General features: G+C 38.3%; 1 protein-coding gene across 6 annotated transcripts in view; it reads left to right on the top strand.

Annotated features, from left to right (window-relative positions):
- Positions 1-27,186, top strand: part of FZD6 (frizzled class receptor 6) — a 37,411-nt gene that overhangs the window by 2,024 nt on the left and 8,201 nt on the right. For 5 of the 6 annotated variants that reach the window (XM_036876330.2, XM_036876328.2, XM_036876327.2 and 2 more), the window contains exon 3: positions 25,150-25,346. In XM_036876330.2, the coding sequence (XP_036732225.1) occupies positions 25,150-25,346 (197 nt within the window). Of the gene's footprint in view, positions 1-25,149; positions 25,347-27,186 lie in introns of those variants that run through there. The other variant, XM_036876333.2, reaches the window with a different exon arrangement.

Here is a 27,186-nt window from a genome sequence, read left to right as displayed (position 1 = left end):
GAAAAGAGGAGAGTGACATTAAAGATTGCCTTAGGTGCCTCACTCAGTTACCTGCCTCTGGTTTGGAGATAGGCAGATTGCTAGGGAGGTGTGGGAAGAGTTGCCTGTAGAGACAGGAACTTGCCCTCCCGTACAGATCTGTTAGATTGATAAATCTCATGAAGGAAAAAAGACAAATGTTCTTATAATTTTTCTCCAGAAAAACTCCCAAGGCTTTTTTCCCTCAGATTGTTGCTAAGAGATGAAATCTCTAACACCATTTTTAAAACTGACTAGACTTGATTTTGCAGCTTCAAAAAAAAAGCCTTCCGTTGTTTAGTTGAATAGTTGTATGACTACCTCACTAGACTCATGTGTAAAATAGAGCTTTTTAAATACTAAGTAGATCTACTTACTGTAAAAGGATATTACAAATTACATTATTGTAATCTTTCAGTGGTTTTTCAAACCAGTGCAAGATGTCATTTTGAACGTTGAGTAAATGATGCAATAGTACTTTCATTGATTCATAAAAACTATTTTGATGGTTTAATCTGATTAAATAAAGTAAGTAGTGGGAATACCTTCAAAGAATAATTATATCATTCATTCACATTTTCTATGATAATATATGTTTTATACCTCATGTCTCATATAGTTCTTAAAAATGTTTTTTTAAAATCTGTTTTCCTTTCTTTATAGTAGCTATGTACATTTTAAGTTTGAATGCTATCCCTGACCTTACAAATTCAGGTCATTTTGAGTTCCTTATCATTGAGTACTGTTATAAAGAAAGTGGAGAGAAATATCCTGCTATTAAATCTGTAATTGTGAGATGATAAGAGCTAGTTTTGTCCCACACATGTTTTTTTAAATCCAATTGTTTCTGACTTTTAAAAAAGTTTTTTTTAATTTTTTAAATTTACCTAACTTCTTTGCCAGGTAGTTTTGTGTCTGGACATTATCAAGAAGGCTTTTTCATTCTTACCTTCTTTATTTGATTGCCAAGATTACCATTATCTTCATTACCTAATCTTCCTCCTACACAAAATTTTCTCATGGCCTTTACTACCAGGTTTTATTCTGTAAGTCACACTTCAGTAGGTTAAGGATATAAAAGAAGAAAGCCATTGAGCAGTCATTTAATACCAACATTAACCTATCTATAAAAGAAGAAAGGGAAATGGAAAGGCAAAATAATATTAACATGAGTCAGACTTTAAATTCCTATGTATTATTTTTTTGGTCCATGGTATTGTACTTTTCCTATTTCCCCATCCTTATTTGTCCTTAGCCAGCAGCATTCTCTTTTAGTTCCTGTATTGAATGTCCAAAATCCTATAATATGAGAGTTTTAAGTAATCTCTTTAATCTCAATCTCTTGTGCCATTGATCCACTCTCAGAAAAAGAGAATATTTTAAAATTTAAATAAAATGAGTAGGATTACAAAGGAAAGCAATTACACTGAAATACACTTCTATTTTACAGCCCAGGTTAAGAACCCCTGAGCCCTTCATTATGTAGAAGAAACTGAAGCCCGGAGAAGTTAAAATATTTGTCCAGTAACTATAATCTAACACAATCTTTGTCAAGGTGGAACATAATGTCATTTTTAACTGTTTTTTTTTTTTGCTTCTTTTACCCTTAACCTTTTGGATAACAAAGAAAATATTTCAGTCTTTGTTGTTTCTTTGCAAACTTTGTTCTGTAAAAATTAAACTGGGAGTTTTTTTTTTAACCTCTATTGAGCTCTACCTCTTTCTCATCTTTGCCGGAATATAAACTCTCATCAGAATTTTTAGGTAAAAATTAAAATCCTTAATCTTCAGTCTTTCCCCTGTAGTGGTGTTGAAGTGACTTCATTAAAATGCAGATCCGCGCAGTCCACTTTGGGGTAAAAATTCTTCACCATTTCCCTAAAGCTGGAAAAATAGACCTGACAATAGCTTGACACCCAAGGCTCTTCATATGGGACCCTGCCTTCCTGTCCATCTTCCCATCTGATCTTTTCCCATATTCTGCTTCAGCCAAACTGACCTGTTTATAGAACTCACATCTATATTACTAACTCTCATTTCCTTTGCTCATGTTTTCTCCACTGCCTGGTGGGCTCTCTACCTACCCTCTTCACCTGCTTTATTTCTTGAAGCCTCGAAGCAGATGCCTGTGCTTAGTGAAGTCTTCTTTCACCTTTCTCCCAAGCATATTTAATCAGCTCACTATCTACACTTTGATAATACTTAATGCATATGACTGTTCTTATATTGTGTATAGTTACAGCCGGTTGTTTATATGGCTTTCTCACTAATTGTGAACTGGTTAAGAGTAGATACGGTGTTTTACTCATTTCTGTCCCTAATGCTTGGTGTCTCAAAGGATGGTGGATGCTCAATAAAGTTTAAATATTTGTCCATTAACTATAATCTAACACAATCTTTGTCAGAATAAAGAAAAAGGTGATGTTTCCTGTTCTAATAAACCAGCAGAGAATTTTCCCTCTAAATCTTTAACTTCCACCTCTATCTTCTGCATGTCCAAGTGAAAGACATTCTGGTATTTTTTAGGTGGTTTACGTATCATCCACTTTCCTTCTGCCTGAGCCTAGTTCTAATAAAATGTATCAGTTGACATTCTCTATGTTCTTTCTTACATTAGCTTGACATGTGTTTGTTAGAATTTATTTAAATAATTTGATTTTTAACCATATTATTATTTACATGGAATGAAGGAATTCCATCTTTTTTTTGGACTATTATAAACTCTATGTGTCAATTTTTTTTAACATTGTAGCTTAACACTATAGTCCAGTTAAGTGCTAAATTATAACTGCATATACCTTGGCTTTTAGTTTTAAAAAAGTGTTGTGTAGCTTTCCTATAAAACAGATTAGGTTTTACACCTCCAACTCAGCTGCCTTTGGTTCCTGCTGGTCGAATTTCTGGTGTTCACAGTGAATTAATGTTAAGATGAGGGGCGGCTGAGGAATTAACTGCTAATTATAACAACCAATTGTGCTTTCCTAGCTACCAAGACTTCATGTAAGTCAAGAGGTTTATCTCACTCCTTTTTTATGCCGTAGTGTTCATTTTATGTGATGGTTATCCTGGTTTATAGAATTTATGGCATTTATTGTCATTGTTTATCTGTGATTATATGAAATGGTTGAGAGCAGTGGTTCTCAAGTTTAGTTTATAGACCAGCAGCTTTTGAGCTTGTTAGAAATGCAAATTTTTTAGTTTTGTTTCAGATTCCTTGTTTAATTATCTGAAGCTGAAGTCATTTGTATTGCAAAGAGTTAGTTTACAATTCTGAATAGTAACTTGGCTTTGTAATGAAAAGGATGTTGTACAGGCTAACTTTCCCAAGTGGAAAAACAAATGGCTTCTGGTTTTCCATTGTGTTCCTTTTTGTTTCATATCTAGTGCATTGTTTCTCAGATTATGAGGTTGATGTCCCTTGAGAGACTTATTTCATCCAGAAAGAGCTGAGACTGATCTAGGGAAAATGAAAACAGGAATATTGTATTTTTCTTTTTGCATTGCCGTCATTGAAGTCTAGGCAAAAGCAAAGCTATGTATTGTGTTTGGAACAGCATGTGGTCAATCCACTTTAGAGCAGTCTAAAAGGGAAGTGAGCCAAAACAAAACAAAACAAAACAAAAACTTCTTTCCTTTCCACCTGTTAATATGCACTACTATAATGTCTATATTTGAGTACAAGTAAAGGGATGGAGGAAATTGTATAAACTTATAAGAAAAACATCTATATCTAATAGGCAGTGATTTTTAAACATTTTCCTTTTTCTGCTTTTAGAAGAGTCTAATGGACCCTTTCTTTTCCTCCTTACTCTACTCTTATGCCTCCTGTGCAAGGAAAGAAAATTGTAGTGTGACTAAACTCTGAAATTTTCGGGGAAGACTTTCTGAAAATAGCTGTAACTGTTCTAAAAGTAAGCGATTAGGTTATTTAAAATGAAATAGATATTTTAAAGTGTTCCAAGTCAGTTGTATGTGAAAGGGTATCTCGCCGCGACCCTCCTTACCCAGAACGACTCAGGAGCCACGGGCCCACGCAAGAGACTTTATTATCTGAAGGAGAGAGTGGCTGCCCCAGACGGGGGTTGGGGGAGAGAGAGAGAGGGAGAGAGCGCAGGGAGAGCAGGGGGACAGAGAGACAGAGACAAAGAGAGAGAGAGAGAGAGGGCAGCAGAGAGACAGAGAGAGAGAGAGCGAGCAGCGAGACAGACAGACACACAGAGACAGAGAGCAGCAGAGAGAGAGAGAGAGAGAGAGCAGCAGCGTGGTGCCTTTTATTGTGGCAGATCCGCTCAGCCTGTTGCTTTGGGGGAGAGTCGGGATGTTTAGAGATAAGGCGGGGGGAAGCCCAGGCAAGTCCCAGGTGTAATTCTCACCGGCTTATGTACTTGGGACCATGGGGCAAATGGAGGATAAATTACTATATTCTTACATTCCTCCCTTTTCTGTTTTATAAGTGGTAGAGGATTTGGGAAGGGGTGAAGGTTAGTCTTCAGTAACTGCTTCCTGCTGATTAGGGGCGATGAAGTTCATTTTTGTATTGATGGGGGGCGGTCCTCAGATGAGCCCTTGGTCTGCAGTGGCGATGGCGTGTTCCAGGTTCAATAAGGATCACCGTCTTTGGAGAGGGGTTGGTAATCCTGTAATATAAGCTGGTTAAAGGTTTGGTTAGAAATTTTTTGCATTTGGGCTGATTGCTATGTTTACATAGGGTGGCTGAATTATAGCATTGATGGGGACCTATGTGTAGGCAGAAAAGCAACCTGTAGGGCAAAGGGAATCTTTGATGGTGCAATTTTTTGGACAGTCTGAAAGAGAAGGTCCGGTGTTGGGAAGGTAGGTCTGGTGAGAGAATAGGTATTGAGACCAGGGTTAACAATCTTGAGGCATGACGCATGGCCTTGTAAGGGATGTCTTAGGACTCCGTGCTGGCAGAAACTTCTTCAGTGATGAGTGGAAGTGGAGATGAGCAGTGTGAAATGCGGAGAGTAAGATAAGAGGTCCTGTCAAGGTAGAGTAGGAACCTGTGGGAGATTTGATGGGAGGGGAATAAGCTGAGACAAACGGCTTACGGTGGGAGCTGTGTATCTAATGGGGAAGACCCTGGAGTTTAACTGCAGTTGGTGTGGAAAGGGTTACTGTGTATGGTCCTTGCCATTTGGGAGTTAGGGATGGTGCCTTTGTTTGGAATGGGCATGGTTTGGAGAAGTTTTTTTTCCTGTCTATGATAATGGCCTTGTAGCGTGGGGGAGAGCTGAACTCCCATGTATGTGACTTGAGAGGCACACAGCTGAACTTTGGGGGGGTGAAACTTGATAGCTGTGTTCTGAGAGAAAGTTTAAAAGGAGAATAGTATCCTGTTGAGAGGTTTGTAGGGAGGGACTGCACGGGAGGAGATCATCTACATATTGAAGGACGGTGGAGCTTGAGAGAGTAAGGGATTTGGGGTCTTGTGTTAGAGCCTGTCCAAAAAAGGTGGGGACTATCTCTAAAGGCTTGGGGAAGGACTTGTTAAGTGTTCTCTGAATATTAAAAATTAACTTAACATAAGGAATTTCCTGCCTTGATTTCTCTCTGGGACACCGGCGCCTTGGTCTGGGAGCATATCAAAAGGCTGCCTGCTCTGCTCCCAAGGTGGGCTGAGGTATTGTCTATTTGCTAAAGAATCCTGCTTTTTACTTTGCCATCTACAGCTGGGTCTGCATGCTAAGTTAGTTGCTCAGTTTGCAAAATAACCTCGTCAGATCTGAAGGAGAAAAGACAGCACATAGGCTTGGGCCTTTTAGTATGCTAAAGTGAATCTTATACACGATTACAAATGATTAGCATAATAAAACATGCTACTCTTCTTTATCTGGGGAACATTAACTGATCTCGCTGAAGAATGATTCTAGAGCTTAATGTTCAACATAGTTTTAGTAGGGGGGGGTTCCTAGCATGTAGTTTTACATTGCTCTGACTGCAAATATCCTGCCTTGCTTTTTTCAGAGGCTCTCACCTTATTTTAAGCCTATTATCCCTGTCTCATTCCCCCTCTACAGATGGAGACTAGCTGCTGCTAGGGAAAGGGGGCGACGACCGCTCTCTGGCTGCTTCATGCTGAAAGGGGGCGCAGTAAAGGGTGCAGCTAGGTCTCCATCACTGGTCAGTTGAAAGGGCCTGGGAAGGTTGGCACTTCTATTCCGGGTTTTATTTCTGTTACTATTTGCAGTTTTGTGGCTTTTAGGCAAGATAGAACAAATTCTTATTAGGTTAAGTAGCAACATCTGGAGTTGGATTTTCCGTTCTGGAAGGACAAACTTGACGAGATTAAGAATGCATGGCTGAATATGAGAACTAGAAATATGAAGAGTCTAATTGAGAATCATAGCCAGGTATCGTGGGGAAACTGGAATTCTGGATCGAGTTTACATCTCAATGACTAGTATTAGGATTTAGTATAGATAAGACTGCATTATTGAAACAATACTTTTCTCTAAAATCACCCTCATTTTTATTAGAAGTAACCAGGTTAAGAAAATAATTAACAGTTGGCTTGATTATTTGCATAAGTGCAGCAAGAAGAGTAATTATTACATGGGATCTTTTAAATGTGCTTTGCTGGAACTTTTTGTAATGAATTTCAGATTGGACTTTTAAAGGCTTCTTGAGGCCAGAAAGCTAAGCCAGACTTGCCATCAGGTTGTGCCTGCAGTACCTGTAGATTTGGGTAAATTCCTCTCTTCTTTAGGTTCCCAAGACATTCCTGAGGTTCCTGCACCTGCCAGGAAGTGACTTTCCTTACTCACCTGGTAAGGCTGCTGGGAACTCTGTAAGCAAGGTACCAGGCCAGTTCTTCTAAGGGGCTTTGTTGGCTTTATAAAGTCAATCTTAGTTCCTTAAAGCTGTCCGTTCATATCTGAGTTTACACACGTGTCTCTCAGGTATGATGTTCCAGTCAAAGCCTTGGTAATATAACCAGTGTTTTTAATTGGTCCTCTTACAAGGAAAGCAGATTCTTATTGAACTTATGCAAATAAACATACTACCATGAAATATAAAAATAGTCACTGAGAGTTTTTAAATTCTGGAGGGATCAGGTAGAGAGAAAGATAAAGTTTCAATTCTGCTTATAAAGATAGTCATTTACTAAACTGTTGTCAGCTTAAGAGAAAAAGTTTAAAACACTTTATCAACAACATTTGAAACTAAAAGCCACCAAATCATCTTCTTCAGTTTACTTAATCCTATGTAACTAATACCTGTTCTGCTGAAATCTAGTTTTTTACTAGTTTAGGAGTAATAAAACAGTGAGTATAGATGACAAAAAAACTTACAAATGACAATGGTTAAAGATTGATGAGAGCTTACTGTAAGACAGTTGTTATAGGGAAATTTGGATCTTTCTGTAACACAAAACATTCAGTAACAAAGTTTAGCATCATTCCCTGTGACAGTGCCTTCTAGGTAATTAAGCAGGTAAATAAGCCAAATTAGCCAAATATTTTCTCCAATGAGAAAAAATTCCTCTGACATGTTCCAGGGGCCCTCTGGAAAATATCAGAGTGAACTAGAGGTAAAAGCACCTTTTTGAATTTGATTTTGGGAAGCTGTTAAAAGTTTTAAGGCACTTGCTTAAATAGTTACTAACATTAGACAAAGCTACACTTCACTTTAAGCATTTTTCTTTGAAAGATTTAACAGATACCATCAACTTAAATGACTTTAGGTAAACTTAGGCAGCTGATAACCATAAGGACATGTCTATTCAGTTCAACTTAAATTAGCATTAATGCTTAATATCTTCTATTAGAATTTTCTGGAAGTTTTAGAATGCCCAATTTTTACAAGCACTTGTCTCTAAATCAATTTTTATTAATACCATCCGGAGGTAGAAAAATATTTTTCATTTACACACTTAGACAAAAACATACAGATTGAGAAGTAATGATACAGTGAGAGGACAGACAGAGCTCCTGGCATGAGCCAGGAGGGGACAAGAGAGCCCATGGTGGTGGTGCATTGCCTAAGAGTTTTATAGGCAGTTGAGGGTATTTGGGAACGTGAAAAAAGCTTAGGGATGTGGACTTTAAGGCAAGTAGTAGGTGTTTACGATTGCAGGGGAGACAGAGAGAGAGCTTGGTTCGGAGGTAGGAGAAAGCCTGGATATATGGGATCTCTTTCCATTTGCCCGTATGCTCACAGAAGTTGTATAAGTCGCAGAGAATTTTAGGATCTAAAGAGCCATTTGGGGGCCATTTAGACTGATTGTCCAAGGGATATTGTGGCCAGATCTCATTAAAGTAGTGAACAGGTTTGAGGTCTGGAGTGAGGTGGAGGGGCTTTAGATTATTGAGTAAGCACCCTAGCAGTGAATCTGCGGAAACGGAGGGGCCAGATCCCATGGTGAGAATGAGACCGTTCAGAAGTCGCTGAGGCATCCCTGAGCGATTGAGAAGGTCGCGGAGAAGACCAGACACAGTTAGGGGGTTGTCACCACCTTTAACTATGGAGTCGAGGCGAAAACGCCGGGGAGGCTCGGTACCTGGTACCAGAAGTTTTCGAGTTGAGTAGAAACGTAGATAAAGGGAGACTGGGCCTCAGTGGATGAGGATTCTCACCAAGGGGAGGCAGAGAAGGATCGACTATGGGGGTCAACCGTGACCCTGAAAGTCGTGGTTGGGGGTGCCCCTGTCCCAGAGGAGCCCTTGGGGGTGCTGGACACTCAACGGTCACTTCCCAGGTTTCAAAGGGACGTTTAAGTCGACCATGAAGGGGAGACTCACCAAATCGAAGGCCGGTGTTGGGTGAGAAGACAAGTGACCGGGGAAATGGATGGTGAGCCCGTGGAGGAGGATCGGGCAGTGAGGGTTCCCAAAGCAGCTCAGGTCCCAGGAGGAAGAGCAAAGTCAATGGGAGAGCCTCATCCGAAGTCACGGCACCAATGAAAGGTTATCTCACCATGACCCTCCTTACCCAGAACGACTCAGGAGCCACGGGCCCACACAAGAGACTTTATTATCTGAAGGAGAAAGTGGCTACCCCAGATGGGGGTGGGGGGAGAGAGCGCAGGGAGAGCAGGGGGTCAGAGATACAGAGAGAGAGAGAGAGCAGCGAGACAGACACACAGAGACAGGAAGAGACAGAGAGAGAGAGAGAGCAGCAGCGTGGTGCCTTTTATTGTGGTGGATCCGCTTGGCCTGTTGCTTTGGGGGAGGGTCGGGATGTTTAGAGATAAGGCGGGGGAAGCCCAGGCAAGTCCCAGGTGTAATTCTCACTGGCTTTTGTGCTTGGGACCATGGGGCAAATGGAGGATAAATTACTATATTCTTACAGTATGTGTAGTCGTTACTGTTGTGTTTTAAATTAGAAACCACAAATTTACCTTCCTTGGTGATGTTGTGTTCTAGTAGGGAAAGTACCTTAACTACATTTGAGTCTGTAGAACTAGGGTTAGACTTGTATGTGAACAGAGGGCAGTATTTCTCCGAGGAGGCTGCTGATAGGCACAGGGTTCCTATAGGGCCATTCCTTGGTATCCATTATCTAGGATTCTATTCTTACAGGCTCTCAGGAGAGCTAGTCCACAAAGAGACATGGTTCTTTCAGGCGATGGGAAGACTGTTGTGTTGTGATTGTTTACTTTCCTTGAGAATGTGGCATGTAGATAATGAAGTCTTTAACTTGTATATTTGTCATGTATTCATTCATTAATATTTGTTGAATGTGTACCTGAGTATATAGTTTTCCCCAGAATTATAGGTTTTTCAAGTTACAAGTTTTAAATTAAGAGACTGACTCTTCACTGCATAGATTCTTTCATAGTACCAACCACATACTGTGTATATTTGTCTAATTTCCAAAGGAATACTCTTTTGGAGAAATAATTTTAAAATTTATGATTTTAAATTTTACTCCCTGCTAAGAACTACTTAAAAATAACAAGTATTCCAGTGTGGAAATAATGCAAATTCCTGCTTTTTATTCTTTTCTTGTATACCAGGTTCCACTTTGCATTTTTTAAAGGAGCTGACTTACCTGAGATTGGTCACAGTCATGAAAGTAAATGACAGAGTTTGCACAACCTTATTATACAGCAGTCCATTAACATTCTCAAAGAATTTACTCAAGATCCTTGTAACCGCTTTAACAGTATTTGCTCTGTGAAATGTAAACATTTAAGGACCCCTTTAGGTCTCTGCTAAGTCTATTGTCCAGCTAAGCCCATCACCTCTTTTAAAAATCATTTTTTAGACTTCTTCATTTCTACCAGGAACCTACCATTTCGTTAAAGGAGCTTACTGTTTATTTTTCTGAACATTAAATCTATAATCACCCAGATTATTTTATTTATTATTGAGTGGTAGAATCTGAAAAGCATTATTGATATTTTATGTTGTGGTTAGTAATTGGATGAGTTTCTGAGCCTTCTTTGAGAATTAATTTGAAAAGGAGAAATTCGTAAGTGAGACCATGAAGGCACTGGGTTACTGAAGAGAGTTGAAGGAGGTGTGTCATGAAAGGGGAAAGAAAGGGAACAGACTTAACATACTAGGAAGTTTGAATCTTTGCTCAATTCACAGGCTTACTTATCATGCTAAATACTAATTTAATAATATGATGAGATCTAAGTGTAAGATTCAGGACATAGGAAATATCACAGTGAGTCAAGTTAGTAGTCTTTCCATCTCAAGGTTTGGTTTCTGAGAATGATACCTGAACATTTTGTGGAAGAGCATAAAAGGTTCTCATCAAGATTTTTACTTCAATAGATTAAGGAAATATGTTCATTCTGTTTCTTTTCAACTGATTGGGATGAGTTTAATAACAGGCTGACTACCTGTTATTTAAAATGCTTTTATTCTAAAATAATTTGTTCCAAAGTTACCTGCTTCAGGAGGTACATGTATCACCTGGAATGTGATAAACATAGTTTGAGGTTTTACAGTCTTTATGTGTCCTGTGAACATTTATTTTTTCAAACTGAAGAGTTTTGTTTCCTGTAAAAGATTAGCAGTCCTCTTTTGAAATCTTTTCTCCTTTTTGGCATTCCTGCTCCTCTTGTGCTTTAAGGAAGGGTAATTTTCATGGAGAGTTAGGTGGCAGCATGACAGGGTTAAAGAAGACATATTCTAGAGTCATACAGACCCCTGGTTCATATCCTGGTTGCCACTTACTACTTACATTACTCTGTAACAGTTGCTCTTAGAGCCCCAGTTCTGCAAAGCCTCCCATCTGCAATGTGAAGGAAGATAAGAGCATCTCTCTCACAGGATTGTTATAAAAAGAATTGATACATAAGAAAGCACGTGCCTAGTTTATGATAAGTGCTGAGTAGATTGACGCTCTGACATAACTATCAGTAGCAATACTATGGGTAAAAGTAGCATTAAATCAGGAATTAGGGCACTTAAATTCTAATTCAGATGACATTTTGGGATTTTAATAGCAACTTCAGTAAGAAATTGGATTCTGTTTTCTCACTGATAATCTGAAGGTTTGGATTATTAGGCCAGTGGTTTTCAAACCCCTGAAGGTGCTTTGAGCTCCCTGTAAGGAAGGGGGTCAGTGAGAAGTATCTCAGAAGTTCGGCTTCCTTTTCAGCCCGAGAGCTTGGCTTTTATTTATTTAATACATTGTGCTTCTTTGTAAACTCTTATTTAAAGAAAATGTTCCTTGTCAAAATACACACAACACACACACACTTCAACAGTAATAAACGTAGGAGCCCTCTCAGGTCTCTTCCAGATCTATTAGTTTGCAACAGAACTCGCAAATTAGTGGCCCACACAGCATCTGACCTGAAGACATGTTTTGTTGGTCTTCACGTATTTTTAATGTTTACATTGAAGTGCCAAAATGTAAAATTTGGGGATTTGACATAAAAATAGATTCTCTTTTCTTGTGAAAAATTGATATATCTGACAATTTGGTACCCCCCATTCCTAAATAATAGTCTCCTGGGGTTGAATAGCAGCTGCTTTCCAACTACTCTTACTGTCTTAATACCCCTTTGAATTTGCCTGATAGAGCCTCTGAAAGTATTTGAGTTTTCAACATCTGATTTGTCTTCAAATTGCATGAACATCAGTATTATTGGGTTAACCAATGTTGGCACTCTAGGAAAATTAAAGGTTGTAAGAAAATTGTTTTAATATAATAAAAGTACATGTGTTACTTTCATTTTGTCTACCCTTAAACAGACAATAACAGTTAAGTGGGACCATCAATTTATCGTAGCTATTGCAGAATGGCTTCTCAGTTAGAAGAATTAAACTGTGTTTTAATTCTTCCCATCATAGTATCTGATTACCATACACTCAAAAATTTTTGGAACTAGGCTTATTAACCCAGTTTATTCTTAGTAAACAAAGAAGTAAATGCTACCAGTTGTCCCTTTCTTCTACCTCAGTCTCGGAAGAGGTTACTCATACAGTCTGGGCTTTTCTCCCGTCAGGATAAAGAAAATTGAGAAAAGTATTCTGCTGTTTGCTCTCCAGCAGACTCCTGTTAGGTGGGAAAGGGTCAGGTCTCAGCATTCAAATAAGAGAGATACAGTTATGCCAACCGTGACAGCCCTGTCTTTGCTCAGTTACTTTGCTCCATGAGGACAGGTGAACTCTCCACTGGTCTAACGTCCCCCAAAGCTGTTGTCTTCTTAATTGTTGGGTGTGGAGTCTGTATGTGTCCTTGAAATCAGCTTGTTAATTATAGTGTTGTAATCACATTTTGTATTGACTTGTAATTTTTGTCTGTTTTGACCTTTCATTTCCTAAGAAATATGCATTGACATTTCTCATTACAATTACGGAATTGTCCATTTTTCCTTGTAGTTTTGTTGCTTTTTACTTTGGTTTTTTAGGCTATTTTACTAGGTATATACAGTATTAAGCAATGCATTTTAAAATATATCTATTGCAGTTTACCCAAGCAGGAGATACTTGCTTTACTGCTGAAAGTAGAAGTCCTCATTCCTTCTTTTGTCTTTAAGAAATACCACAATATTTATAGTTCACTGATAAGACTTTTCCCTGTTTTTTTTTAAATACAGCTATAGATTTTCTTCTTTTTTTTTATTTTGGTTTCATTAATCTACATACATGAGGAACATTATGTTTACTGAACTTCCCCCTTCACCAAGTCCCCCCACAAACCCCATTACAGTCACTGTCCATCAGCGTAGTAAGATGCTGTAGAATCACTACTTGTCTTCTCTGTGTTGCACAGCCCTCCCCGTGCCCTCCCCCCATTATACATGCTAATCATAATGCCCCCTTTCTTTTTTCTCACCCCCTTATCCCTCTCTTCCCACCCATCCTCCCCAGTCTCTTTTCCTTTGGTAACTGTTAGTCCATTCTTGGGTTCTGTGAATCTGCCGCTGCTTTGTTCCTTCAGTTTTTTCTTTGTTCTTATACTCCACATATGAGTGAAATCATTTGGTACTTGTCTTTCTCCATCTGGCTTATTTCACTGAGCATAATACCCTCTAGCTCCATCCATGTTGTTGCAAATGGTAGGATTTGTTTTCTTCTTATGGCTGAATAATATTCCATTGTGTATATGTACCACATCTTCTTTATCCATTCATCTACTGATGGGCACTTAGGTTGCTTCCATTTCTTGACTACTGTAAATAGTGCCACGATAAACATAGGGGTGCATATGTTTTTTTCAAACTGGGCTGCTGTATTCTGAGGGTAAATTCCTAGAAGTGGAGTTCCTGGGTCAAATGGTATTTCTATTTTGAGCTCTTTGAGGAACCTCCATACTGCTTTTCACAATGGATGAATGAATTTACATTCCCACCAGCAGTGTAGGAGGGTTCCCCTTTCTCCAGAACCTCGCCAACATTTGTTGTTTGTCTTTTGGATGGTGGCCATCCTTACTGGTGTGAGGTGATATCTCATTGTGGTTTTAATTGGCATTTCTCTGATGACTAGCGATGTGGAGCATCTATCTTTTCATGTGTCTGTTGGCCATCTGAATTTCTTCTTTGGAGAACTGTCTGCTCAGCTCCTCTGCCCATTTTTTTATTGGTTTATTTGCTTTTTGTTTGTTGAGATAGGTGAGCTCTTTATATATTTTGGATGTCAACCCTTTATTGGATCTGTCATTTATAAATATATTCTCCCATACTGTAGGATGCCTTTTTGTTCTATTGATGGTGTCCTTTGCTGTACAGAAGCTTTTCAGCTTGATATAGTCCCACTTGTTTTTGCTTTTTTTTCCCTTGCTCAAGGAGATATGTTCATGAAGAAGTCGCTCATGTTTATGTCCAAGAGATTTTTGCCTGTGTTTTTTCTAAGAGTTTTATGGTTTCATGACTTACATTCAGGTCTTTGATCCATTTTGAATTTACTTTTGTGTATGGGGTTAGACAAAGATCCAGTTTTATTTTTCTTTATGTAGCTGTCCAGTTTTGCCAACACCAGCTGTTGAAGAGGCTGTCATTTCCCCATTGTATATCCATGGCTCCTTTATCGTATATTAATTGACCATATATGTTTGGGTTAATATCTGGAGTCTCTATTGTGTTCCACTGGTCTGTGGGTCTGTTCTTCTGCCAGTTCCAAATTGTCTTGATTACTGTGGCTTTGTAGTAGAGCTTGAAGTTGGGGAGCAAGGTCCCCCCAACTTTATTTTTCCTTCTCAGGATTGCTTTGGCTATTCAGGGCCTTTGGTGGTTCCATATGAATTTTAGAACTATTTGTTCCTGTTCGTTGAAGAATGTTGTTGGTATTTTTATTAGGATTCCATTGAATCTGTAGATTGCTTTAGGCAGCATGGCCATTTTGACAATATTAATTCTTTCTAGCCAAGAGCATGGGATGAGTTTCCATTTGTTAGTGTCCTCTTTAATTTCTCTTAAGAGTGTCTTATAGTTTTCAGGGTATAGATCTTTCACTTCCTTGGTTAGGTTTATTCCTAGGTATTTTATTCTTTTTGATGCCATTGTGAATGGAATTGTTTTCCTGATTTCTCTTTCTGTTAGTTCATTGTTAGTGTATAGGGAAGCCACAGATTTCTGTGTATTAATTTTGTGTTCTGCAACTTTGCTGTATTCCGATATCAGTTCTAGTAGTTTTGGAGTGGAATCTTTAGGGGTTTTTATGTACAATATCATGTCATCTGCAATAGTGACAGTTTAACTTCTTTACCAATCTGGATTCCTTGTATTTCTTTGTTTTGTCTAATTGCCATGGCTAGGACCTCCAGTACTATGTTGAATAACAGTGGGGAGAGTAGGCATCCCTGTCTTGTTCCCGATCTCAGAGGGAAAGCTTTCAGCTTCTCGCTGTTCAGTATGTTGGCTGTGGGTTTATCATAGATGGCCTTTATTATGTTGAGGTACTTGCCCTCTATACCCATTTTGTTGAGAGTTTTTATCATGAATCAATGTTGAATTTTGTTGAATGCTTTTTCAGCATCTATGGAGATGATCATGTGGTTTTTGTCCTTCTTTTTGTGATGTGGTGGATGATGTTGATGGATTTTCGAATGTTGTACCATCCTTGCATCCCTGAGATGAATCCCACTTGGTCATGGTGTATGATCCTGTTGATGTGTTTTTGAATTTGGTTTGCTAATATTTTGTTGAGTATTTTTGCATCTATGTTCATCAGGGATATTGCTCTGTAATTTTTTTTTTTGGTGGTGTCTTTGCCTGGTTTTGGTATTAGAGTGATTCTGGCTTCATAGAATGAGTTTGGAAGATTCCCTCCTCTTCTATTTTTTGGAAAACTTTAAGGAGAATGGATATTATGTCTTCTCTGTATGTCTGATAAAATTCCAAGGTAAATCCATCTGGCCCGGGGGTTTTGGTCTTGGGTAGTTTTTTGATTACTGCTTCAATTTCGTTGCTGGTAATTGCTCTGTTCAGATTTTCTGTTTCTTCCTTGGTCAGTCTTGGAAGGTTGTATTTTTCTAGGAAGTTGTCCATTTCTTCTAGTTTTTCCAGCGTGTTAGCATATAGATTCTGATAGTATATTCTAATAATTCTTTGTATTTCTGTGGTTTCCCTCGTGACTTTTCCTTTCTCATTTCTGATTCTGTTGATGTGTGTAGATTCCCTTTTTCTCTTAATAAGTCTGGCTAGGGGCTTATCTATTTTGTTTATTTTCTCAAAAAGCCAGTTCTTGGTTTCATTGATTTTTTTTCTATTGTTTTGTTCTTCTCAATTTTATTTCTTCTCTGATCTTTATTATGTCTCTCCTTCTGCTGACTCTGGGCCTCATTTGTTCTTCTTTTTCCAATTTCAGTAATTTTGACATTAGACTATTCATTTGAGATTTTCTTCCTTCTTTAAAATGGCCTGGATTGGTATATACTTCCTCTTTGAACTGCCTTTGCTGCGTCCCACAGAAGTTGGGGCTTTTTGCTGTTATTGTCACTTGTTTCCAGATATTGCTCGATCTCTATTTTAATTTGGTCATTGATCCATTGATTATTAAGGAGTATGTTGTTAAGCCTCCATGTGTTTTTTTGTTTTCTTTGTACAATTTATTTCTAGTTTTATACCTTTGTGGTTTGAGAAGTTGGTTGGTAGAACTTCAATCTTTTTGAATTTACTGAGGCTTTTTTTGTGGCCTAGTATGTGGTCTATTTTGGAAAATGTTCCATGTGCACTTGAGAAGAATGTGTATCCTGCTGCTTTTGGGTGTAGAGTTCTGTAGACGTCTATTAGGTCCATCTGTTCTAGTGTGTTGTTCAGTGCCTCTGTCTCTTTACTTATTTTCTGTCTGGTGGATCTGTCCTTTGGAGTGAGTAGTGTGTTGAAGTCTCCTAAAATGAATCCATTGCATTCTGTTTTCTCCTTTAATTCTGTTAGTATTTGTTTCACATATGTCGGTGCTCCTGTATTGGGTGCATAGATATTTATAATGGTTATATCCTCTTTTTGGACTGACCCCTTTATTATTATGTAATGTCCTTCTGTATCTCTTGTTACTTTCTTTGTTTTGAAGTCTGTTTTGTCTGATACTAGTACTGCACCACCTGCTTTTTTCTCCCTGTTGTTTGCATGAAATATCTTTTTCTATCCCTTGACTTTTAGACCGTGTATGTCTTTGGGTTTAAGATGCATCTCTTGTAAGCAGCATATAGATGGGTCTTGCTTTTTTATCCATTCTATTACTCTGTGTCTTTTGATTGGTGCATTCAGTCCATTTACATTTAGGGTGATTATTGAAAGATATGTACTTATTGCCATTGTAGGTTTTAGATTTGTGGTTACCAAAGGTTGAAGGATAGCTTCTTTACTATCTAACTGTCTAACTTAACTCACTTATTAAGCTATTACAAACACAGTCTGATGATTCTTTATTTCTCTCTCCCTTCTTATTCCTTCTCCTCCATTCTTTATATGTTCGATGTTTTATTCTGTACTCTTTTGTGTTTTCTTTGACTGCTTTTGTGAGTAGTTGATTTTATTTTTTGCCATTAGTTAGTTTTGGGTTGGTTTACTTTCTTTGCTGTGATTTTATTTTCTCTCATGACATCTATTTAGCCTTAGGAGTGCTTCCTTCCAGAGCAGTCCCTTTAAAATATCCTGTAAAGGTGGTTTGTGGGAGGCAAATACCCTCAACTTTTGCTTGTCTGGGAATTGTTTAATCCCTCCTTCATATTTAAATGATAATCGTGCTGGATACAGTATTCTTGGTTCTAGGCCCTTCTGTTTCATTGCATTAAATATATCATGCCATTCTCTTCTGGCCTGTAAGGTTTCTGTTGAGAAGTCTGATGATAGCCTGATGGGTTTTCCTTTGTAGGTGACCTTTTTTCTCTCTCTGGCTGCCTTTAATACTCTGTCCTTGTCCTTGATCTTTGCCATTTTAATTACTATATGTCTTGGTGTTGTCTTCCTTGGGTCCCTTGTGTAGGGAGTTCTGTGGGCCTCCATGGTCTGAGAGACTATTTCCTCCCCCAGTTTGGGGAAGTTTTCAACAATTATTTCTTCAAAGACACTTTCTATCCCTTTTTCTCTTCTCCTTCTGGTACCCCTATAATACAAATATTGTTCCATTTGGATTGGTCACATAGTTCTCTTAATATTCTTTCATTCCTGGAGATCCTTTTATCTCTCTCTACCTCAGCTTCTCTGTATTCCTGTTCTCTGATTTCTATTCCATTAACGGCCTCCTGCACCTCATCCAGTCTCCTCCTAAGTCCTTCCAGAGATTGTTTTATTTCTGTATTCTGCCCCCTAACTTGATCCTTTATCTCTTGCATATTTCTCTGCAGGTCCATCAGCATGCTTATGACCTTTATTTTGAATTATTTTTCAGGAAGATTGGTTAAATCTATCTCCCCAGGCTCCCTTTCAGGGGTTCTCTGGGTAAGTCTGGACTGGATCAAATTCTTCTGCCTTTTCATGGCGATAGAGGTAGTCGTAGGCAGTTGGCACGTGTGTCAGCTGGGAGAATAACATACCGCACATGGGGAGCAGCTTCTGGTTTTATTTCCTGAGCCGCAGTGGTTGGAGCAGCTGTCGGGGCAGCCCAGAGCCCCGCGGGGAGAGGCAGGCGCACCAGGTGTGCTTTCCTGCGAGAACGGCGTCCTTTCACGCCCTGTCCCAGCTTCCTCTGTCTGTGCTGGGCTGCCGCACACTGGCAGGGCCTCTGAGTCTGGCCCGGGTGGCTGCGGAGGAGACTTTGGGCGGCTGCTATGGGCACGGCTGTTCTCAGGCTGCTCCCCTGCTAATGCAGGGCCATGCCAGAGGGAAAATGGATGGGAGACTGTTTATTGCCGTGAGTGGCTTCAGAGCTGTGCTGTCGCCCAGGGGGTTAGGGCACCTGGAGTTCCCCAGGATTCCCAGCTGCTGGGCTGAGTGTGCTGGGACGCTGCTGTCCAGCTGTGAGGCCCCTGTCCCTTTAAGACTTTCAAAAAGCACTTGCTTTTCTTTTGTCCCAGGGGCACCGGCTGCGGAGACCCACTCGCAGATTTTACTGTTCCGTTTTCCTAATATCCAGCACACCATGCAATGTGTGTCTGCGCTTCAAGTGGGAATTAGTAGAGATGGTTATTCAGCAGTCCTGTGCTTCCACCCCCTCCCCGCTCCGACTCCTCTCCTCCCGCCAGTGGGCTGAGGTGGGGGGAGCACTTGGTTCCCTGGCTTGTATCTTACCCCCTTTGTGAGGTGCTGAGTTCTCGCAGATGTAGATGTAGCCTGGCTGTTGTACTGTATCTTCTGATCTCTCTTTTAGGAATAGTTGTATTTGTTGTATTTTCAAAAATGTATATGGTTTTGGGAGGAGATTTCTGCTGCCCTATTCATGCCGCCATCTTGGCTCCTCCTATATTAGATTTTCTTTTTATATTTAAACTTTTTCTATCATTTCGTTGGCTTTTGGAGAGGAAGAAAATGCTAATATATAAGTTCAGTGCATTCTCCTTTAATCCGAATTTTCATCCTGTCTTACATTACATGTTCTCTTTGGGTAATTTCATTCAGTATTTCAGTTACCATTTTTGTGATGATTACTTCCAAATTTGCGTCCTTAACCTAAAAGTTTTTCCCCTGCAGACTCTATTTAACTGCCTACTAGTAGATACCCACTCACATGTCCCATGGGGACTTCAAACTGTCCATCAGTAGGTGAATGGATAAACAAATGATGGCATAGTCATCAGTAGAATACTACTCAGCAGTTAAAAGAATGAGCTAGTGTTACACTGAACAACATGGATGAATCTCAAAATAATTATGCTGAGTGAAAGAAGCCAGACAAAAAAGAATATATACTGTATGATTCCACTTATGTAAAATTACAGAAAATACCACTCTGTAATGACAGAAAGCAGATCAGTGTTTCCAGGGAGGTTTGGGCAGGAGGAAGGGGTGAGGGGGAGAAATAAGAGGGAAGGATTACCAAGGGGCTAAAGGAGACTTTTGGTAGTGATGAGTATATTTATTACTTTGATTGTGATAATAGTTTCAAAACCCATCAAAGTGTACATTTTATACATGTTAAGTTTGTCACACATTATATCTGAATAAAGCTGGAAGAAAACTCTCAGTGCTTAAGCCTTTTAACAGAAAAGCAATGTCCCTGCCTACCCTTCTCTGTTCCTACCCCAGATCATTGCCCCAAAGGCAGCAGCCACTTTTTACTCTTTTGGGTGTTCTTCTGATACATAGGCCATGTTCTCATTCTTTCCTGTTAGGGTAGATAATTTACTTCTCTTACTCCACTACTTATACTCCTCCCAATGTCCTAATACAATTTTTGGTTAAATCAGTAGTCAGTGCTAGCATTACTAGGAATATTAAATATCATGCATTGCTGAGTCACGTAGTATACCTTGATTGCATTTATTTATTTTTTAAATACCGTCCCCTCATAGTTAATGCAGTAATTGCATTTTTCCCCATTTGCTTTGTTTTTTATGTACCTATGGCTAATATTTTTCAGATATCCCAACAGACTTGTTAGACATATGGTAGCAATTTTCTCAGATGCTTAGAATATCATATAATCTGTCAGTTCCAAATTCCATTCCCAACCACTTGGAGACCTTCCTCCTTCAACTATCTCCTTCTATCAATATGCTCTGTTTGCTTTCTGAACTAAATACTTATCTATTGTGCCTGAGGCTTTCTCTGCCATTCTTCAGTGTTTGATCAACTAATTCTTGAGTTTGGGTCATTTTCCTTCCTGGTTTATTCATATGCTCTTTAAATTGGTTCTAGAAATACTACATTTTCTAGTTGCTTCCTAAAAAGGGATACTTGAAAGTTAAAACCTTTTATTCCTTACAGGGCCAAAAAAGGTCATTATTTTGCCCTCATCTAAATATTCAGTTAGGTATAGAATTATTCTGGGTTGAAAGTAATATTCTTTCATAATTTCAGAGTTATTTCTGCATTGTCTCCCAGCATCGGATATTTATTATCTTGATTGTGGTAATGGTTTCAAAACCCATCAAAATGTATACTTTGTACATGTTAAGTTTATCATGCATTAATTATACCTGAATAAAGCTGGGAAAAAACTCTCACTGTTTAAGCCTTTTAACAGAAAAGCAACAGCCCCTGCTCACCCTTCTCTATCAATATTATCAAATATTCAGAATTTAATTTCTTTGTATGTGACGTGTTTTTTCTATCTGGAAATATTTATGACCTCTTTATCTTGATGCTCTGAAATTTTTTATTGATATGCCTTGCCATTGTTCATTCATTGTTCTGGATAGTCATTCATTTATTTAATAAATATTTAGAGAAATTACACACACACACACACACACAGTTCTAGACACTAGGGATATAGGAGTGCCATAAATAGACAAAATCCCTTCCCCTCATGGAATTTACATTCTACTAGGAAGGCATAAATTAAGAAATAGAGTAGTATATAATGAAATGTCAGATACAGATGAGGACTATAAATACAAACAGAGTAATAGAACAGAGAATGATAGGATAATTTTTTACATAGGGTGGGCAGGAAATGTCTCACTCAGATGAGCAGAGACCCAAATCAGTGAGAACACAAGCCACGTGACTGGTGGAAGAGTGTTCTAGGTGAAGGGATGGCAAACACAAAGATTCTGAAGCAGAAATACACATGGAATGATGACAAGCAAAAGGCCAGTTTGCTGTCCATGGAGTGAATAAGAGAAAAGAGTAGTAGGAACCTAAATTGGAAATGTAACCAGAGACCAGGGAATGGACTTGGTAAGAACTTTGGAATTTGTTCTGTTAGAGTCTTTTGAACAGCACAAACTTACATTTTAAAGAGTCACATTAATGGGAGCATGAATTGGTATGGAAATTGACTGTAAGATTCCCAAGAGTGTTAAGTAGTGAGACCTATTCGGAGTCTATTTCAGTAAGTCCAGGTGAAATATGTAGTGGCTTAGATGTAGTGAGAAATGGTCAGAGTTGAATTATACAGAGTTTACTGATGGACTGGATATGGGGTTGGAGAAAGAGAGGAGTAAGGAATGAATCTTTAGATTTTTGGACTGAGCAGCTTGGTAAATGATGGCAACACTTTACTGAGATGGGGAAGACCGAGGTACTGTTTGGGGGATAGGATGCAGTGGGATTGAGCTGTGTTTTGGATATATTGGGTTTGAGATACATGTTGATAGGCAAGTAGAATTGTCCAGGAAGCAGGTGGTCATTCAAGTCTTGGCCTCACAGGAGAGATGGGGGTCAGAGATAAATTTGGTAATCCTTCATGTATAGTTGGTATTTAATACCGTGGTTCTTTGATGAGTTTTCCGTGAGGAGTGATACAGATATGGAAGAACTCTTGGGATTGAGTTCTAGAGCATTTTAGAATTTACCATTGGGAAATGGAAGAGGATCAGAAAAGAAACAGTCAATGAGATAGATCCAGAAGAGTTTTTGAAAAAATGTTTTTCAGGAGGGCAGGATTCACTCTGTCAGATGTTGTTAAGAGTTGAGTATGATAAGGACTCAGAATTAACCACTGGAGTTGACAATGCAGAGTTTATTGGTGACTGATAAGCAGTTTCATTGAAGTGTGGGGACAAAATCTGATTGAAAAGTAGGCTCAAGAAGGAATGGAAAGAACAGAATTGGAAAAAATAAAGACAACTCTTTTGAGGAATTAAAGGGGAACAGGAAAATGGAACAATGGCTGGATGGGGATTGGGATGTGGAGTCAAGGAAAGATATTAATGTTTTTTTATGGTGGGAGAGAATAGAGCAAGTTTGTCTAATAGAGGAATCACTATAGCCTAGGGATGGGGGGAAATTATTACAAGAATAGGAGACAATTGCAGAAGCAAAGTCCTTGGCCAGTGGGGAGGGATCCAGTGTATAAATGGAAGACTTGGTTGAGTATGAGTTCAAGCTGTGCATCCATTGAAGTAGTGAAGGCAGAGGAAGTGGATAAGGTGTAGGGAGGTTGGTACATTTGGCAAGGGGATGAGGACATTATCTGGTTGTTTCTGTTTTATCAGTGAACTAGTAACAAAATCATCAACTGAGATAAAGGAGTGTGGAATTGAGGATTTGAAAAGAGAGGACAATGTGAGAGAGATTTCTACAAACGAGGTAATTGACTGAAGTTTTAGCCCAGAAATGTGTTAGTAGTGGCTTTCAGTGTGATACCAGCCTTTTCAGTTTGGAAGCTAGAACCCTTCTGTTCTAAGAAATGTTCTTATATTCTTTATTTGATTATCACTCCCAACTCACTTTTCCCTGTTGTTCTTTCTGTAACACCTTTGTCAGGTGTTGGACACTTAGAAGACCTTCTGATGGGGAGGATTTTTTCTCTGGTTGTCTGATTGACCATCTCTTCCCTCAGGCTCTTCTTCTAATCCTTCTATAGAGTTTTTTATTTCAGCTATCTTATTATTTTAATTTTCCATGGCATCCTCTTCTTTTCAAATGGATGCAATAGCTTGTCATATAAGATATTAAAGTTTTTGTTTTGTGATCTGTTTTTTTTTTCTGTTCCCTGAATAATATCTCTTTTCTCTAAATTTCCTATTATCTGTTTCCTTGTTTTGGTCTCGCTTTCATATGGGAGGCTTTCTTCAAATGCCTGATTATCTTTGGCTGCGCATGTATATTGTGGGGGTGCTAAAAAGCTCCATGTGCATGAATGGGGCTTGTTATTGGTGGGCTTCGTAGTAAGGAGAGCTCCAGGGCAGCTAGCTTTTTCATTGTCAATGTGTAGAGGTCTTTCTTCTGGACTGTTCAGGTTTTTCAAAGACTGTGATTATGTGCCTGTCTGTCATCCTTCTGGGAATAGAGCAGGAAAAGGAAGACAAGGCCTTCAAGTTTCTGTAGATAGACTGTTATTCAGTCCCCCTCTCTGTGCTGTATCTTCGTCCTGCTCTGTGCCTGATATCTCACGTGCAGAACATCTCTAGCTCCGTTTCTCCTGGAAGCAGCCCTGGTAGAATGCAGTGGTCATACAGCTTTCTGGGGTAGGGGCCAGTGATGGGGGCCCAGAGAAAGGAACTGTTGAGTAAACATTCCTCCAATTTTAGCCTTTTGCACTACTTGGTACCTTGGAGAACTGAGTCTCCAAGAACTGAGAACATAGATTCTCTCTGGCCAGTAAGTGCATTCTTATCTGAATTCATCCACTCCTACTTTGTAATCCATCCCAGGTCCCTTTAAGTCTCTTAACACCTCTCATAGCTTTCTGTTTTTAAAAATTTGGGGCTTTTGTTTTTGTTCTCTGGAAAACGTAGGTATGCTAACGTAGTCCCTTCTGCCCACTTACTAGTGGATCAATACCTTCTTTTTCTTCATTATCATTTTAGTAAGGAAGCAAGAAGGAGGGAAGGAAGATAGGTGGTTAATCTAACAGGTTTATCCACAACCTATCCACACTCTCTAAATATCACAATAATGTTATTGAGTGCTTACTATATGCCAGACACTCTTCTAAGTGCTTTACATTTATTAACTCAGTATTCACAACAGTCTTATGAGACAGATATTATTATTATTGCCATTTTACAGATGAATAACTAAGGCACAGAATAGTTAAGAAACTTGACAAAGTTGTATGGCCAGTAAGTGAGACTAGGATTCAAACTCAGCTCTTAGACTATAGAGGCACTTCTTGCTTAAAACTCTCCAATAGTATTCCATTCCTTTATTTTAAAATCTAAGCAATTTAGCATGTCATTTGTATTCTCTATGATCTGGTCCAGTGTACCTCTCCATCTTACCTCTCTCTACTTTGTCCTTGACTCTACCTCTTTGACCTTACGTTCTAGCCATACTGAATTTCTTGCCCTGAACACACCATGTTCTTGTGAGCCTCACAACTTTTTCATGCTGTTCCTTCTGCTCCAACATTCCTTTACTCTCTACAATGCTCAGTACAGTGTTAAGGTATCAGCATATACTTACAAATTGAGTATTTGTGTAATTTATTTCACCTAGCAATCAACTTCTGCTTTTGATTTGTTTTGATTTAGCATATCTTCTTGAAATATGTATAATTGAATATAAATAATATTCCATTGTGTATGAAGGATTCATAAGTCTGAGATTAAATAAAAGTATCTCCTCAAAATTTAATTATATTGAGAGTGATATTCAAAGATTCTTTTGGAGTATAAGTGAAAAGATATACTTTAAATAGTATATGAATTAATTCCATTCATTTGTTATTAAAATGTTTTCTAACCTTACTTTGTTGTTTTTCTTATTAGCATTTTCTTCCTCTTGCAAATCTGGAATGTTCACCAGATGTTGAAACTTTCGTTTGCAAAGCTTTTGTACCAACCTGCACAGAGCAAATTCATGTGGTTCCACCTTGTCGTAAATTTTGTGAGAAAGTATATTCTGATTGCAAAAAATTAATTGATACTTTTGGTATCCGATGGCCTGAGGAACTTGAATGTGACAGGTAAATTATGTTTTCAACTGAAAGCTACTAATGATATCTTAATATTGGTATTAGTTTTCTAGAATGTTAGTGACAGGCTTTCATTATTTAATTCAACAAATGTTTATTGCACAGTTAATATATGCCAGCTACTGCGGTAGTAAGTGTAGAAGACACAATGGTGAGCAAAAAACAGACTTGTTGTAGGAAGTTATAATGGGGTGGGAGGAACAGATAATATTTTTAAAATAATTATAATAATAAATGTATATTACAACTATGCTAGATATAGTAATTCTATGAGAACATTTAAGAGGCCTTTGATCCAAATTGGGGGGAAATTATAATTTTTTTGCACATGAGTCTTGATTAATTACTTTTGTCTCCTATTCTCTAGACACTGGGGGCTTATAATTTGAAATATTCTACTGATATAATGGGACCTCATGTAATAAATCTGGGAAGAATTATTATAAATCTGGCTTTTTGTTTATCTGCAGACTGAAGGAAGTATAGAACCTTTGTGGAACTCTTACTTTGCAGTTGCATAATCATTTCTGAGAACAGTTGGTAATGTATAGTAGAGTTGAGGATGCACATACCCTACATCCTAGGAATCCCCTTTTACTTTTTTTTTTTTTAAGTATCCTTGATATATAATCTTATGTTGGTTTCAAATATACAGCACAGTGGTTCAACAGTTACCCATATTATTAAATCCTCACCCCCTCTAGTGTGGTTACTATCTTTTAATGTAGTAAGATGTTACAGAATCATTCACTGTATTCTTCGTGCTGTACTACCACCCCGGTGACCAGCTTATATTGTGATTATGGATTATTGTGCCCCTTATCCCCTTCACCCTCCCCCTGACCCACCTCAGTGCCTCCCCCTTGATAACCACTAGTCCCTTCTGAGTGTCTATGAGTCTACTGCTATTTTGTAGGAATCCCCTTTTATAGACACTTTTACACAAACAAATAATCATGCACAAGAATACTGATGGCAGCATTATTCCTAGTTTTTAAAAAACGGGAAGGTGGCTAAAAAGTCCATTATAGGAGAATGAGTAATAACTGTGATGTACTTACACACTAGACTACCACCATACAGTTGATAAAGTTCATCACCCACCTCTATAGACATGGATAAATCTAAAAATTATAGTGTTAAGTAAAAAAAGGAAGTTATATGCAACATGATGTCATTTATATAAAATTCAAAACCTGTGAAACAATACTATATAACATTATGGTTAGAAAGTAGCATAGTAACAACATTTTAAAATGCAAAAGGAGAATAAAAACTGAACTTGTAGTAATGAGTATTTCAGGGGAGAGAAAAAAGGAAATAGGACCACAAAGGGGCTCCAATTGATCTGTGTTATATTGTTCATTTAAAAAGATAAAAGGCAAAACTGACATAATATTAAGTTTTGAAAGTGTAGTAGATATATGAGTGTTCTTTTTATGGACATTTGTTATTTTCAGTTCTTATCTAAGCATACCTAAATTGCTTTCTAAGTAAAAACCCTCATTAATTTGTAAACTATATAGATCCTCTAAAATTATATGTAGAAACTCAACTCAGTAGTAAAGTTCTGCACAAAACAGAAATATCCCTGTATATCAGTCAGGTCAGCCATAAACAAAGGAGTCAAGAAGTACAAATTTCTGGTTATAAAATAAGTCATGGGGATGTAATGTACAGCATGGGGAATATAGTCAATAGTGTTGTATTGACTTTGCAAGGTGACAGATGGAAACTGTTTATTATGGTGACCTTTCTGCAATGTATATAAATGTCAAATCATTATGTTTTACACTTGAAACTAATATAATATTGTATGTCAATTATACCT

Source organism: Manis pentadactyla, chromosome 3 (assembly GCF_030020395.1).
Source record: "Manis pentadactyla isolate mManPen7 chromosome 3, mManPen7.hap1, whole genome shotgun sequence".
Classification (NCBI taxonomy): domain Eukaryota; kingdom Metazoa; phylum Chordata; class Mammalia; order Pholidota; family Manidae; genus Manis; species Manis pentadactyla.
Note: the sequence above shows the minus strand (reverse complement) of the source record. Positions and strands in the feature narration are given on the sequence as shown.